The following is a 14,467-nucleotide window of genomic DNA, read 5'->3' on the forward strand; positions in this document are numbered from 1 at the left end:
AGCTGCTCTTTCCTATAAGGATGGTCATAGAAAGACTCAAGCTGGTCATAGCAGATGCCTGAAGGAAATAAGCGGGGATCGGGGGCTGGCTATGGGGACTGGAGGGAATGTCAAGTAAAGAGCAACTTGAGATTCAGGCCTCATGGCTTGGAACATAATTGTAGTGAAGAAACAGACAAAAAGGTAAATTCATTTTTTCCCCAGGGGAAAGTTACTCTGTTTAAAGCCATATTGAATTTGAAGTATTAGTGGAGCATCCCAGTAGGAACATTCAGGAGGCAGGTGAAAAGACGGGACTGAAACCTGGGATTTTAGGGCTAGCTGGAGATTTAGGAATCATTTATGGAAAAGTGAAAGATAAGTTTGTAAGAAGAGATGAAATTTACAAAAGACCGAAGGAGCACTAAAGACTAAGTCTTAGGGGATTCAGCTGGGTGTAGTGGCTCATGCCTATTGTAATCCCAGCAACTCAGGAGGCTGAGGCGGGAGGATCGCTGGAGCCCAGGTGTTTGAGGCTTCAGTGAGCTACGATTGCATCACTGCACTCCAGCCTGGGTGACAGGGTAAGACCCCATCTTAAAAATTTTTTTAAAGTCTCAGGGGATTCAAAAAATATTTTAGGAATGTAATAAAACATTTCTTGCTGGTATTTTCCCTAAGTCTCCTGTCCATTATTCAGCCCCATTATAATGCATGTGGTCTTGTCTGTCTTGCTGACTGCCACAATTTCAAGTGCATAAGAGTAACAGGAACATAGTAGTGCTTGGGAAATATATAAGATGAATGAATAAATTGTTTGCCTTCCTCTTTAGGCATTTTTAGCTAAGAAAATAACCAACGTCTATAGTTCCTTTTAATGAACACTCGGGATCTCTCAGGATTTCTGCCTCTGGTGCATTCCTTTTAGTGTCTCTACACGTGTTTAATGTTACATTCAGTACCTGCAGTTTATTTCTAATGACTTCACTGCCTAATATTTATACATCATTAAAATATAAACAAAGTAGGCCGGGCATGGTGGCTCAAGCCTGTAATCCCAGCACTTTGGGAGGCCGAGGCGAGCAGATCATGAGGTCAAGATTTCGAGACCAGCCTGGCCAACATGGTGAAACCCCATCTCTAGTAAAAATGCAAAAATTAGCGGGGTGTGGTGGTGCGTGCCTATAATCCCAGCTACTCAGGAGGCTGAGGCAGGAGAATCGCTTGAAGCCAAGAGGCAAAGGTTGCAGTAAGCCAAGATTGTGCCACTGCACTCTAGCCTGGGTGACAGAGTGAGCTATCAAAAAAAAATTATACACACACACACACACAGAAAGTAATCCAAGAAAGACAAAGTGGATACCAACATTCTTGCACTGAAGACTACAAAAAGCATTAGACCTAACTTTCAGCTGACAGGCTGTAGACTCTACAAAGCCGTCTGCTCCTGATGGGACAGGTGAAATAAATCTGGGTGCGTTCAGACTAGATGACTAAGGCAGCATTACTGTCCTTTTCCAACTGCCTGGCTTGTGCAATTCCTTCTAAATAGCACTCATTTCCTTAAGCTCTGGGATGCTGAGCAGTATTTTGTCATGTTTTCCTCTCACACTGAAATAAAAGAACAGCTCCTATTAAGACTAGAACTGTCGAGTTGTGCAGATATGAAAACAGAGAAAAGTGTTTCTTTTCTTATTTGGTAAATATTTTGCTTTTGAGGCATCAGTAACTAATCACAGCTGTTTCCTTTAGTTACAAATGGATTCAATCAGGTAAAATTTCAAATGAAACACAAAACCACTAGAGTCATTCCATTATACAGTACAATGGTAGTGTTAAGCCTTGTGAAATATATGTATTAAGTATGCATGAATTCATCAAATCAAACAAAGAAGCTAATGGGTCTCTGATTAGTGTTCTAACTCTATTATGGTGATACTTCCATCTTACTCTGACTCATCTAAAACATGAGAACAAAATGCTATTAAGTTTATTATACAATCTGTTATCTGCCATCATTCTGGTTAAGTAACAAAAACTGAATTTTGGCTAGAAGTTCTCTCTTGAAAATCAAGGGCAAAAAAGAGCTGCTGTTAAATTGAGATATTTCAATTTTAACTTCAGTAACTTGTAATCCTTTATGTCAAAACTAAAACAAAAACCAAATCCCTGTTTATTCTCATCTAGGATTCAAAAAAAATCTTGTTTCCAATGGGATTGTTACATGGATATTAACGAACAATGGATATTTCAATCGAGAATCAAGTATTCAGAAAAACAAGCAATAGAAAACATATTTTTATTCCGTACTTTAAAAATATAGACTTTCTAGCAACTTATAAATTTCTATTATAATAATAAATTGATATTTTGAGCCAAGAAAACAATATAACCAAAAATTCATTTGTTCCCTTTGTTTAGGGGTGTTTTACATTTATGCATAATTTTGCTTTTATAAAAGATGATTGTTACAATCAGGTATACAACTACTTGGTTACGTCTAAGTTCTGTCTCTTAAAATATGTTCTTTTAGAGAATTCATTTAATCATCTTATTTTTTTCTTCAATTTTCTCCAAACAGTGGTAGAAGTACTATTTGATAGACAGAATAAAGAAAATTGTTTTTGGCCACACCCAGATCATACTGATATCTACAGCATAGTCCTGGCTACAGGGGAGCTCAACTCTAACTCGTGAAGCGGGCCTGGTTTAGAAAGTAACAATGAGGTGGTAACTCATGATAGTGCTAGCTGTTATCAAAAATTAACAACTTTAGGTATTTTTGTTTTGGGTTTTTGCGGTTTAGGTACATCCAAAATTTCTTCATAGTCTGCACTCATTCCCTTTGCCCAGCGACCAACTGTGACCATTCGCTCTGTAAAGGAATAGAAAAATCAGAATGTTAGAAAAACAGTAATCAAATGCATCCACTCAGATTGTTATTGGTTTGGGAAAGGAACTCATTTTGACATGAATAATCACAAGGAGGGAAGACTCCATCACTAAAGGAAAGTGAGCAATTCTGTAATTGATTATAACCCTTGATTTCAGAGTACCACAGGCAATTTCTCATCCCAATTAGGGAAATGCAGCAACTACTTTGCAATGCACGAACTGATGAGAAAGCTCTTTCATTCTTTCCCAGAGTTCATCATTACAGAGTCAATGAATTCCAAGAGTCTGTAAACAGCAAGGCTTATGAAGCATCAGTTTTAAATGCACAAGATTCCACCTGTGAAATTATACAACATCTGCTTGTCAGTCTTGTCATTTGGGAAGTGGCAATCCTCCCAGGAGGGAGAATTCAAATTCCACTTCATCATTTCAATCTCACTGCCTACAATGTACTAAAGACTATCTTCTAGACAAGCTTGTAAATAAGAACTCTTGGTTTTCAAATTTAAATGTTAGGGATAGGAAGTAAGAATGAGCAGACTTATTTGCATAGTGTTGTGACTACGTGAAATAAAAAGAAACGTGCTCTTTCCATAAGAAGCACTGCTGGGCTATCCTACTGTCTTCTTGCTTTCCTTCACATAGGATTATCATTCTAGTCCAGGCAAACTAATGTAATAATGATCTCCACTTCCTTAAAAGTCTGCCATAGGTAGAGTGAACATCTCTGAAGTGTTTGATGAATAAGGCTGGTATTTCATCAGGAAGAAAATCGCCAGATTCTGTGTGGATAACACATTTTTAATATTTTTGGTAGTTTCTGCAATCAACTCTGAATCTTTTAGGTACATACAAAGCAAAGCGTACATAAGGACACTCAATATTAAGGCTTTTGAAAGTTATTTCATATTTTTTATTTTCTCAGTGAATTCATATTTTTCTGTAAGTAACAGAATTGGCTCTATTATATTAAATTCATTAGTTAGCAAATATAAATGCTTATGAATCAGGTGTCTTATAAAGTCAGGGTCCCCTAAGGCTTACTGGTCACTTTTTTCCCCCAACTATTCAGTTACTCAATACTATGTGTGTCTATTGCTGACAGAGATTAAGTCATTGCTACAGTAGGAAAACAGGTTGTCTTAAAATCATTAGTATCCCAATGAGTTATTAATAACAAGTGCAGAATAAAACGCAGAGGAATACTAATCTCACCCCTTCTAAGTAGAGGCCCAGAGATCTCACCTGAATTCTGACTTTCAGGGCAATCTTTCTTTAAATGTTCCACAGAGCCACAAAGTTTGCAACCGCCACCTATTGAAAGAGCAAAGCCACTGAATACCATCTCATACTTGCAAGGGGTTTTTAACATCTCAAAGCACTTTCACATCTTACTGGATCCTCACAACCCTGTCAGTTGTAAAGGTAGCTAGACCAGGATCATAGGGAGGTGCCACTATTCCTATTAATTCATTCTCCATTCCTTTTAACCTCACAGAGCACTAAATTGTACCCACCCACTGCTTCTTGCACCTGGCCTTGAGAAGTAGGAAAAAGAAATGAGATATGATGAAAGGCACTTGTTCAAGAGCTATTGCACAGAAGCCTGGATCTTAACAATGCTTAGACAGTCAAGAGTCTGTGAACCCTGGACCTGTAAACAAAAGATGTAAGCAGATGCACTTTCCTGAATAGCATGTCAGATTCTCAAACAGTCAATGGCCCAAAAACAGATTAGAAACTACTGTTCTACTGTACAGATCAGATGGGGGTAAGCATTTATGAAAGAAATAAAGTTAATTTTTGTTTCAGTGCCTTCCACTGGCCAGGCACCCTAACCCTATAAAAATGCCCACCTGCCTACTTTAAACAACATTCCAGGATTGTGAATTACAACACATGTGGTTTCTAAAATAAGTGTTTCACTTAATGATCAAACGCTATTGCTTAATGGTCAAGCATTATCTTGATCATGCTCGAAATGTTAAGTGACTTAGAAAAATGACCTAATCAGATACAAATCTGGCTGAATTTTCTTTTTTTTTCCCCCCAAATCTTGACTTTATTTTTAACATAAAAATGCAAATGTGGAAACCCACCCTACTTTTCCCCCAACATAATGCTTTACCTCTTAAAAATAAAGTACTAATTCTATATACATCAAATGTACCATACAAAAATGTATCCAGTGTTTCTATTGCTACTAAAGTGTTCTAAATTAAAACAAATCGCAGAAAGCCCCTTATTGTAAACAAAAGATTACAAGGTATAAAATCAAAGCACACACAGGCAAATATGGCCAAATTTTCACATCTATAGGATCTACTCTCCTTGCTGCATTAATTTTTTTTTTTTTTTTTTACAGCTAGTCACTTTGGTTGACCAGTGAAAGCCATTTTTGCTCACTAGTCATGTTATCTACCCAGTTTTATAAGCTCAAAACTGAAATGCACCTGAGCATTTTCCAGGCCCTGGCCTCTTTATATGCCATAGTGAAAGAGAAGCACTTGAATAATACATTTTAATCCTTATAAAAACTCTTTAGGCAAATACCATAATTCATCAACTCTAAGATACCACTGATTATAAGATGTATCATTATTGCACATACCTCTCAGAAAGAAAAACAGCTGTCAATTATATGGGACCCACCAATGGTAAGATACATTCTGATTTCCAAGAGATTAAAACTGAAAAACTGTGCATCTTAGAATCAATAAAATATAGTTTTATCATCTCCACTCTATAGGTGAGGAAACGGAGATCAGAGTTTGGTAGTTGGCCAAAGCCCCCCAGCTAGTGAGTGGCGGTGCTGGCGCTGTAACCCAAGTCTGACCAACTCCAAAAGCTACGCTTTTTCACTGGACTTCTCCAGGAGGGAAACCCAGGACATGACACAAGAAACGTCTAGAGCCTGATGGCACCAGCCATCACATTAACAGATAACAACCTCCGCCTTAAAGCTTTAGACCGCATAGACTTTACTGTGTGAACCTTAATTACCCGAGTTAAAGAGAAAAAAGCTACATGATCCCATACCAGACAAATAACTAAGAACAAAAATTCAGAAGCAAACATTACTACAATATTGAATCATCTGTACCCACCCCTCCACCAAAATGGTATGCTGGCTGAGGCTGAATATATAATACGATTTTAAAAACCTCATATTAGCTTGAGATATAATCTCTCTGCTTCTGTTATGTCTAAAAGTAGAAATGTATGACATAGTCTCACAAATGATGAAGCAAGCACAGTTGGAAATATACACCTTAGTTTTTTCTGATTTGTTTTATTAACATCTGAAGTCAAATTGCATGAAAAGCCTAGTACATATAATAGCACTTGATAAAAATAATGTAATTCTCAAGGTTTTGCAATTTATTCAAGAATTTATTCAAGAACTGTGATTGAGTGTAAATTAAATCACAACTGCACGATGACTCACCATTTCTACTATATGAGGGTAACAGTACTTACCATCAGCATAGAGTCCTTTGGGATTATCAGGACAAGATCTAGACAGGTGCCCCATTTCTCCACAAACAAAACATTTTGCAAAAGGAAATTCGCCTGTAAAAATCAACAGTTCCTATTCAGTTGACAATACATATGGCAAGTCATAAAATTAACATTATTTTAAAATACTCTGAATAAAAAATATATTTACATAACTTAAAATTTAATCTCATATGATTTCCAAATACTAAGTGGCACACTCGTAACAAATTGTGTTAAAAAAAATACCCAAGGTGCTATTTATTGGCTTTCCCCATGAACAAAACAAAAAACTGAAAGAAACACATACCAAGAGCCGGGTCTACTTTAGCCTTACACTTGGTTATTTCGTGCTCTGTGGACCCACACCTGTAACATATCCCAGTGCCCATGTCTTGATTTTCAAGGGCGGCGGGGCAATCTGCAATTCCATGACCAGGTTTTCTACAATGGAAACACACCTAGGAAAACAAAACGTAGGTTGGCACGCTGTAAAACTATACCAGTGACTTTATTAATTCTTGTTATCAAAAACATATTTAAAACATTTCTCATCTTATTAAGCTATTTTTCTGAAATCTCAATATTTGTAGAAAAAAGATTTCATACGTTCCTAAACAATGAGATATCCTTTCCATCAGAGGGTTTCATTGCTTTTGAAAACCTCAATCAATAAATCCATCAATCTCAGGAACAATGTTATATATGTGGCTTTGTAGACGGCAATTGCTTAAATGAATTGAGCAAATATGGACGATTCATTTTATTAACTGGAATGTCTGCAGTGGAAAAATGGCATTTTCTATAGGAAATGGACAGTGGCTATAAAAACTGTCACTCAAAATTTGTATTTGTATATAATTATGTACTCAAAATTTAAAAAAATTAATATTTCTTTTAAAGTTCACATAATTGAATGAATTTGGGTCAGACGTTTCCATTCAAATTATGATTCAAACCATAAGATAGATATATATATATATATATATATATATATATATATTTTTTTTTTTTTTTAGATGGAGTCTTACTCCATCACCCAGGCTGGAGTGCAGTGGCCCAATCTCAGCTCACTGAAAACTTTGCCTCCTGGGTTCAAGTGATTCTCCTGCCTCAGCCTCCCAAGTAGCTGGGATTACAGGTGTGTACCACCACCTGGCTAATTTTTGTACTTTTAGTGGAGATGGGGTTTCACCATGTTGGCCAGGCTGGTCTCGAACTCCTGACCTCAGGTGATCCACCCGCCTCGGCCTCCCAAAGTGCTGGGATTACAGGCATGAGCCACCACGCCTGGCCATAAGATATATTTCATAGCAAAAAGTATATCCTTGTTTTTTACCCTAAATACTTTTTTGTTTTTTGAGACAGAATCTCGCTGTCACCAGGCTGCAGTGCAGTGGCGTGATCTCGGCTCACTGCAACCTCCGTCTCCCAGGTTCAAATGATTCTCCTGCCTCAGTCTCCCAAGTAGCTGGGATTACAAGCACGCACCACCACGCCCAGCTAATTTTGGTATTTTTTAGTAGAGATGGGATTTCATCATGTTGGCCAGGATGGTCTCGATCTCCTGATGCACCTGCCTCAGCCTCCCAAAGTGCTGGGATTACAGGCATGAGCCACCACACCCAGCCATACACATTCTTTAATATTCAGAAATAGGTTTCATTTTTAGAATATATGCACAATACATTTTAAAGGAATAATTTATTCCAAGATGAATTATTTGGCTCCAACATAAAACTGAGCAATGGTTAGTTGTTTACAGAAATTTGAAGAATTTTTTTGCTGCAATAAATGAGAACATCAACCATAATCAAAGATGGCAGATATTTAAACTATTTTATTTAAACTGGAAAAAGATATACATATTTCTTGGATAATAAATAGTCATTTAATTATGTTTTTTCAAAATAAGCACAGGTTTTTTTAAAAAGCAAATTCAACCAGCAAAATAAAACATTTATTTTGCAACTGTCCTTTTTTTCCTACTTAATAAAATATTGAAAAAGAATGAGTCCCTTTAAATTCTTTAGTAACTTGTACATTTAGAATGAGCTGGTCCAAAAAAAAAGAAGCTGCATTTATTATACAAATGCAGGAAAAGCTACTGCTAAAACCTGCATCACCACCATAGGAAGTCTTGGCTTCTTGGTGAAGTCAAGGTGGTCTCTACTAAGCTGAGACTACTGCCTTAGTTCACTGCCTTCTCTTTTAAAACCTAATCATCACCTAATAGAACATTTTTGAATGGTCCTTAAGTTTAATGTAGATGGGATTGTGAAGCACTGATTGTAAATTTCTATAGCATATCAGTTTATTAGCATTTAAGGACCGATGCTTAGTATAAGGTATTAAAAAAATACCAAGGAAGTAAATTTAACAACAGGTCATAACAAGCCATATACTATTTATATAGCACTCCCCTTTTTAAAAAACAATATCCTTCCCCACTTAATTACAAACATAATGCTTTTCTTAAGCGGTCATAACAGTAAATGTTTTCAAATGGTATGTGATTCACCATACCGCCTATGTCAACTAAACTAAAATGACTTAAAATATTTAAAAATCGTTAACTTACACAAAACTCTATCCTGATACCAACAGAAATGTTATCCTTTCTATTCAAATTTATCCATAAGGAATGTTTCATCAGCATTATCTCTAAATAACTATCTTTAAATATAACAATGCATAGACTAATCTTGCAAACAGCCAAAAGACACATTTATAGAGGCTGTTAACATTTTAAGCCTGCAATGGTGCAAATAGTGCTCTACATATAGTAATACTAATAAAAAATAAAAGTATAATAACTAGCAACAAGTCCTCATTCTTATGAAGTGGTGTGCTAGGAGGCTTGGGAAACTCACTCAGAGAAGGGAAATAATTATACCAAGTATTTCATCCCCTTTGCCTGACATACTTTAAAATCTAGGGCTAGGCATTACAGAAAGAAACCTGCTGCCCCCAGCATTCTTCTGAATGTAATATGGGGGAGGGAGGAAGCAATGACTAGGGAGTCTCAAGGACTTTCAATTCTGCTATTACTCTGCTCTAACTAGTATGACTCCTATGTATCTCTTTCCTGTGCTTCAGTATTTCATAGATAAAGAACATCCTTTCCAAGTAATAGGGACCCACACACATTTAACCTGTTCTACTTCATCTTCTTCATAATTTTGACATTTTCTCAATGCTAATTTGAAAAAGGGGCTATTGGAAGGTGAGGATAGGTTTTGGTTTTTTTGGAGGACAAACTCTCGTTTTGTCACCCAGACTGAAATGCAGCGGTTGATCACATGGTTCACTGTAGCCCCGACCTCCCAGGCCCAATCCTCCTGCCTCAGCTGGCAGTAGTAGCTGGGATCACAGGTGTGTACCACCACACCTGGCTAATTTTTTTTTTTGGTAGACATGGCGTCTCCCTATGTGGCCCTGGCTCGTCTTTAATTCCTGGGCTCAAGTGATCCTCCCGCCTCAGCTTCCTAAAGTGCTGGGATCACGGGCATGGGCCACCACATCTGGTCTATAACGTAGGTTTTGAAGTCAGGCTGGGTTTGAATGTCACCTCTGCTACTAGCTAAGTGGCTTCCACAGGGTATTAATCTGTCTGCACTTCAGTGTTTGCCATCCATAATATGGGAATATATGCCATCACCTTTGCTGTGTTGTTGTAATAATTAACCAGTACATCATGTGCCTAGCATATATGTGCTAAAAAAGTACTAGTCCTTAAAACGATGCTCTATAAATCTGGGACATAATGGTAACCAGAGCTGGCTAAGGTATATATGTGTGTGAATATAAGAATAGTTTCCAGCTAAATAAAGTAAATAACATGGTAGAAGTGATGCTCTCACCATTGCATTTTTCTTTGCCGCTTGTCTTTTTAATCTTCTTCCTTCCCGTCGACTGTCTTTCTTTAAAGCAACTGCAATTTCTTCCCTTACTTCCTCACTGTCTGTTGCTATAATTTGCCCACTGTGAACCATCTGTGAATTCTGTCTTAGGTATTCCATGAATCCATTCACATCTTCATTTAAGTACTCTTTTTTCTTTTTGTTCTTTTTATGTTTTGCTTGGGGTGCATCATTTTTGAGGGATAGCCTATTGGCTTCAAGTTGTTTACGCTTTGGTAGGTTTTGGCTTGTTCCATCAAAGGATCCCTTCTTCATGTCCTCCCATGATGTTGCAGGCAAGGGTCTCTTGTTATATGTGGTACTAACTCGGGCCCACCTGGTCATAATTTCATCAGTGGTACCTTAACAATTTTTAAGACAAGCATGGGTGGTTAGCCATCAACAACAAAAACAACAAAACTAAAGAGACATGCTATATCACTATATGTCACATATGCCCATATGTTAAACTTTTAATTATTAAAACACTTTTTACTTCAGTTAGATATCTATATACATATTTAATGCTATAATATGCTGCATAGACATGCTTCTAATATAAATCTACCGCTTACCAGAAAAGCTGCCACACCAGTTAAAAAAGGTGTGCTTAAAATTGAAAAACTATTTTAAGAAACCAAATTATTTCATAAAATATAAATCAGATAGTAATACAATGAATGCAATTATTCCTCCCACATTCTGCAGTTTTCCCAGCTGTTTATTTTCCTATCTCCAAGTCCCACAGCTACTTTCTCCCAATCTTCTTGCTTCGTCTGCCATTTCAATGCAACAATTTGCATAGCAGATTACTAAGTATACAGAAATCATGTCCTTTAATATGAAGTTTGTTGAAATTTCCTGGCAGAGTTATAAGTAAAACATATAAAAGTGTTTACCATCACAGGATGATCCCAGACTTCCTCTTACTAATCAAGGTATAAGCTACTTCCAGCCCAGTGATTTCACATCATCTTCAATTCTATTTAAATTATGACTTGAATCATAAGATATATTTCACAGCAAAATCTGTATCTTGTTTTTATACTCTTAATACATATGCTTTAATATTCAGAAATAACTTTTCATTTTAGAGCACATACATACTTTAAAGAAGTAATTTATCCTAACACTAATTATTTGGCTCCAACATAAGATGGAAAAAAGTTTTGGTCACTTACATACTACCTAGTAATTTGGAGGATATTTTTTTCCTGCAATGAATGAGAACATTCAGCCATAATCAAAGATTCATCAGCTAGTCACATACTACATAACATTTAGGTCAACAGCGACTGCACACATGATACTGGTCTCAGATGATTATAATGGAGCTGAAAAATTCCTATTGACTTTGTAGCCCTCATAACTTGTAGTGTAACACATTACTCATGTCTGTGGTAATGCTGGTGTAAACAAACCTGGGATGCCAGTCATATACAAACATAGCGCTTACAATGATGTACTGTACATAATACTAGACAATTATAACTATTCCAGAAAAAAGCAGTTATCATAGGAGAAGACAGCTCCATTCATGTTACTGCCCCTGAAAACCTTCCAGTAGGACAAGATGTGGAGGAAGAAAAGAGTGATATTGATGCTCCTGACCCGGTGTAGGCATAATGTGTGTGTCTTAGTTTATAACAACAAAAAAAATTTTAACAGGAAAAAGCTATAGAATAATGTAAGGGAATAAAGAAAATATTTTTATATAGCTATACAACACATTAGCATTTTAAGCTAAGTGTTATTACAAAAGAGTGGGCCGGGTATGGTGGCTCACGCCTGTAATCCCAGCACTTTGGGAGGCCAAGGCAGGTGGATCACAAGGTCAGGATATCGAGACCATCCTGGCCAACATGGTCAAACCCCATCTCTACTAAAAATACAAAAATTAGCTGGGCGTGGTGGCGCACTCTTGTAGTCCCAGCTACAGGCGCGCACCACCTGGTAGGCTGAGGCAGGAGAATCGCTTGAACTCAGGAGGTGGACGTTGCAGTGAGCTGAGATTGCGCCACTGCACTCCAGCCTGGGTGACAAGAGCAAAACTCTGTCTCAAAAAAGAGAGAAAGAGAGACAGAGAGAATAAACTCCGTCTCAAAAAAAAAAAAAAAAAAAAAAAGAAAGAAAAGAAAAGGTCAAGAAGTTAAAATTAATTTAAAAGTTTATAAAGTTAAAAAAGCACAGTAAGCTAAGGTTATTACCTTAAACATTTTTAATAAACTTAGACTAAGCATACCGCATTTATAAAGTCTACAGTAGTGTACAGTAATACCCTAAATAATATCGTAGGCCTTCACACTCACATACCACTCACTGACTCACTCAATAGCTACCGACAGCCCTGCAAGCTCCATGCGTAAGTGCCCTATTCAGGTGTACCATGCTTTCTTTTATACCATATTTTTACAGTATCTTTTCTGTGTTTAGATACACACCATCCTTTTACAACTGCCTACAGTATTTAGTAGTCATACTGTACAGGTCTGTAGACTAGGAGTAACAGGCTATCCCATACGGCCCAGGTGTGTAGGTTTGTGCAAGTACACTATGATGTTCACACAACCACGAAACGGCCCAACCATTTCTCATAACTATACCAGTTCTTAAGGGAAGCATGGCTGTATTAAGCCACCACCTTTTTTGTTGTTGTTGTGGTCGTTGCTGAGACGGAGTCTCACTCTGTAGCCCAACCTGGAGTGCAGTGGGCGATCTTGGCTCACTGCAACCTCTGCCGCCGGGGCTCAAGCGATTCTCGGGCCTCAGCCTCCCGAATAGCTGGGATTACAGGCGCGTGCCACCACGCCCAGCTAATTTTTTGTATTTTAGTAGAGAAGGGGTTTCACCATGTTGCCCAGGGTGGTCTCGAACTCCTGAGCTCAGGAGATCTGCCCGCCTCGACCTCCCAAAGTGCTGGGATTACAGGCGTGAGCCACCGCGCCCGGCCTAAGTTATCACCTTTTAAGACCAGCATCCCTCGCAGCCCCCCAAGTCTCAGCTCCTAGTAACAGAAAGATCCCTTCCACAGAAGCTGAAGGGTGGACCCAATGAATTGGTGTGAGAAACTCCATGCCACTTTACCAGCGCACTCTTCGCTGAAGTTTATGCGACTGTCATAGTGGGGACCGAAGCTGTTCAAAAGGAAGTAGATTATCCTTCCCCTACGTACGTGGGAAGGGGGAGGCTCTGGGTTATCAAGAGGGTGAAGTGGGAGAGCCAAGCGGCCCACCCACAGGCGGATTCCAGGGCGGCTGGACGCACAGCCCCCAGCAGCCGGAGCCCAACAGCTGAGGCCGCCGCACCTAGACAGCCCGCGCTCCAGCCAGCTCAGGGACCCAGCGGCTAAGCCTTTTGTCCTCCCAGCTTCCCACACAAGTTCCGCCAGGCCAGAGGGAACGAACGACGAGACCCTGCAGCTTTCGTGGCTGAGAACCTCACCTCACCGCGATACAGCGCAGCTTCTTACCGCGCACGAATCCCCCAGAGCAGCCGAGTTGGCGACCCGGGGAAGACCGCCCTCCTGCGGTATGGGAGACCGGAAGCACATAGTGCCCGAGAGCGCGTCACTTCCGGCGTCACAGATGGTCTTTACGAGCGACTCGTGGGCGTCAAGACTGGGCTGAGTTTGTGGCGCGCTTAGTGATGGGAGGGCGCTGTGCAGGACGCCGACACGAAAAGATGAAGAGTTCAATCCGTGCTGTCTGAACTCACAGTGTAGCGGGCGAGATAGACGGGAAGATCGGTAGGGTGGGAGATGCCGGAAAGGCTTCCCGTGAAACTGGATAAGAAATCAAAAATCTGGTGAAATTGCCGGCAGGAGGGAGTTAAGGACATTCCAGGCAGAGGCAAGGTAAAGGCGCGGTGGGAGTGGGTCACTGTGATAAAAGTCTGAAAAGGACATTTGGGGGCTCTCTTGGGTGAGTGGCAGTGCCTCATGTCCCCCCTTCAGTGCTCGTTGAGCATTCAATTAAAATGTTACACTTTGTAGCCAAACAAGTTCTCTTTTTAAGAGGAAAACCCTGGATTTCTAAACGGCTCATTTTCTGTAGCTTCTTGCAAATGGATACCACCACCAGCTGTGCCTAGTGAAAAAATGCAATTTACCAGGACCACTACTCTCAACAGTTGGCTCAGTCCATTTAACCTTTTGAATATTTGTCCACTTCTTTTTATCTCTGTTGGCACCTCCT

At 39.0% G+C, this 14,467-nt stretch overlaps 1 protein-coding gene across 3 annotated transcripts; it reads right to left on the bottom strand.

The window, feature by feature from the left end:
- Window positions 1–2,262: 2,262 nt before the first annotated feature.
- Window positions 2,263–13,839, bottom strand: ZCCHC9 (zinc finger CCHC-type containing 9). 3 transcript variants are annotated; one of them, XM_001149795.7, is made up of 6 exons: window positions 13,716–13,839; window positions 10,236–10,636; window positions 6,683–6,833; window positions 6,355–6,447; window positions 4,120–4,188; window positions 2,263–2,854 (listed from the first exon to the last, which is right to left on the bottom strand). In XM_001149795.7, exons 2-6 carry the CDS (start codon window positions 10,617–10,619, stop codon window positions 2,736–2,738), a joined length of 816 nt encoding a protein of 271 aa, XP_001149795.1. In that variant the 5' UTR covers window positions 10,620–10,636; window positions 13,716–13,839; the 3' UTR covers window positions 2,263–2,735. The 3 variants fall into 3 exon arrangements, with proteins under 3 accessions (XP_001149795.1, XP_001149663.1, XP_526871.2); XM_001149663.7 differs by having other exon boundaries at window positions 13,744–13,833; XM_526871.8 differs by having other exon boundaries at window positions 13,359–13,827.
- Window positions 13,840–14,467: the final 628 nt, after the last annotated feature.

Source organism: Pan troglodytes, chromosome 4 (genome assembly GCF_028858775.2).
Source record: "Pan troglodytes isolate AG18354 chromosome 4, NHGRI_mPanTro3-v2.0_pri, whole genome shotgun sequence".
Taxonomy (NCBI): Eukaryota; Metazoa; Chordata; class Mammalia; order Primates; family Hominidae; genus Pan; species Pan troglodytes.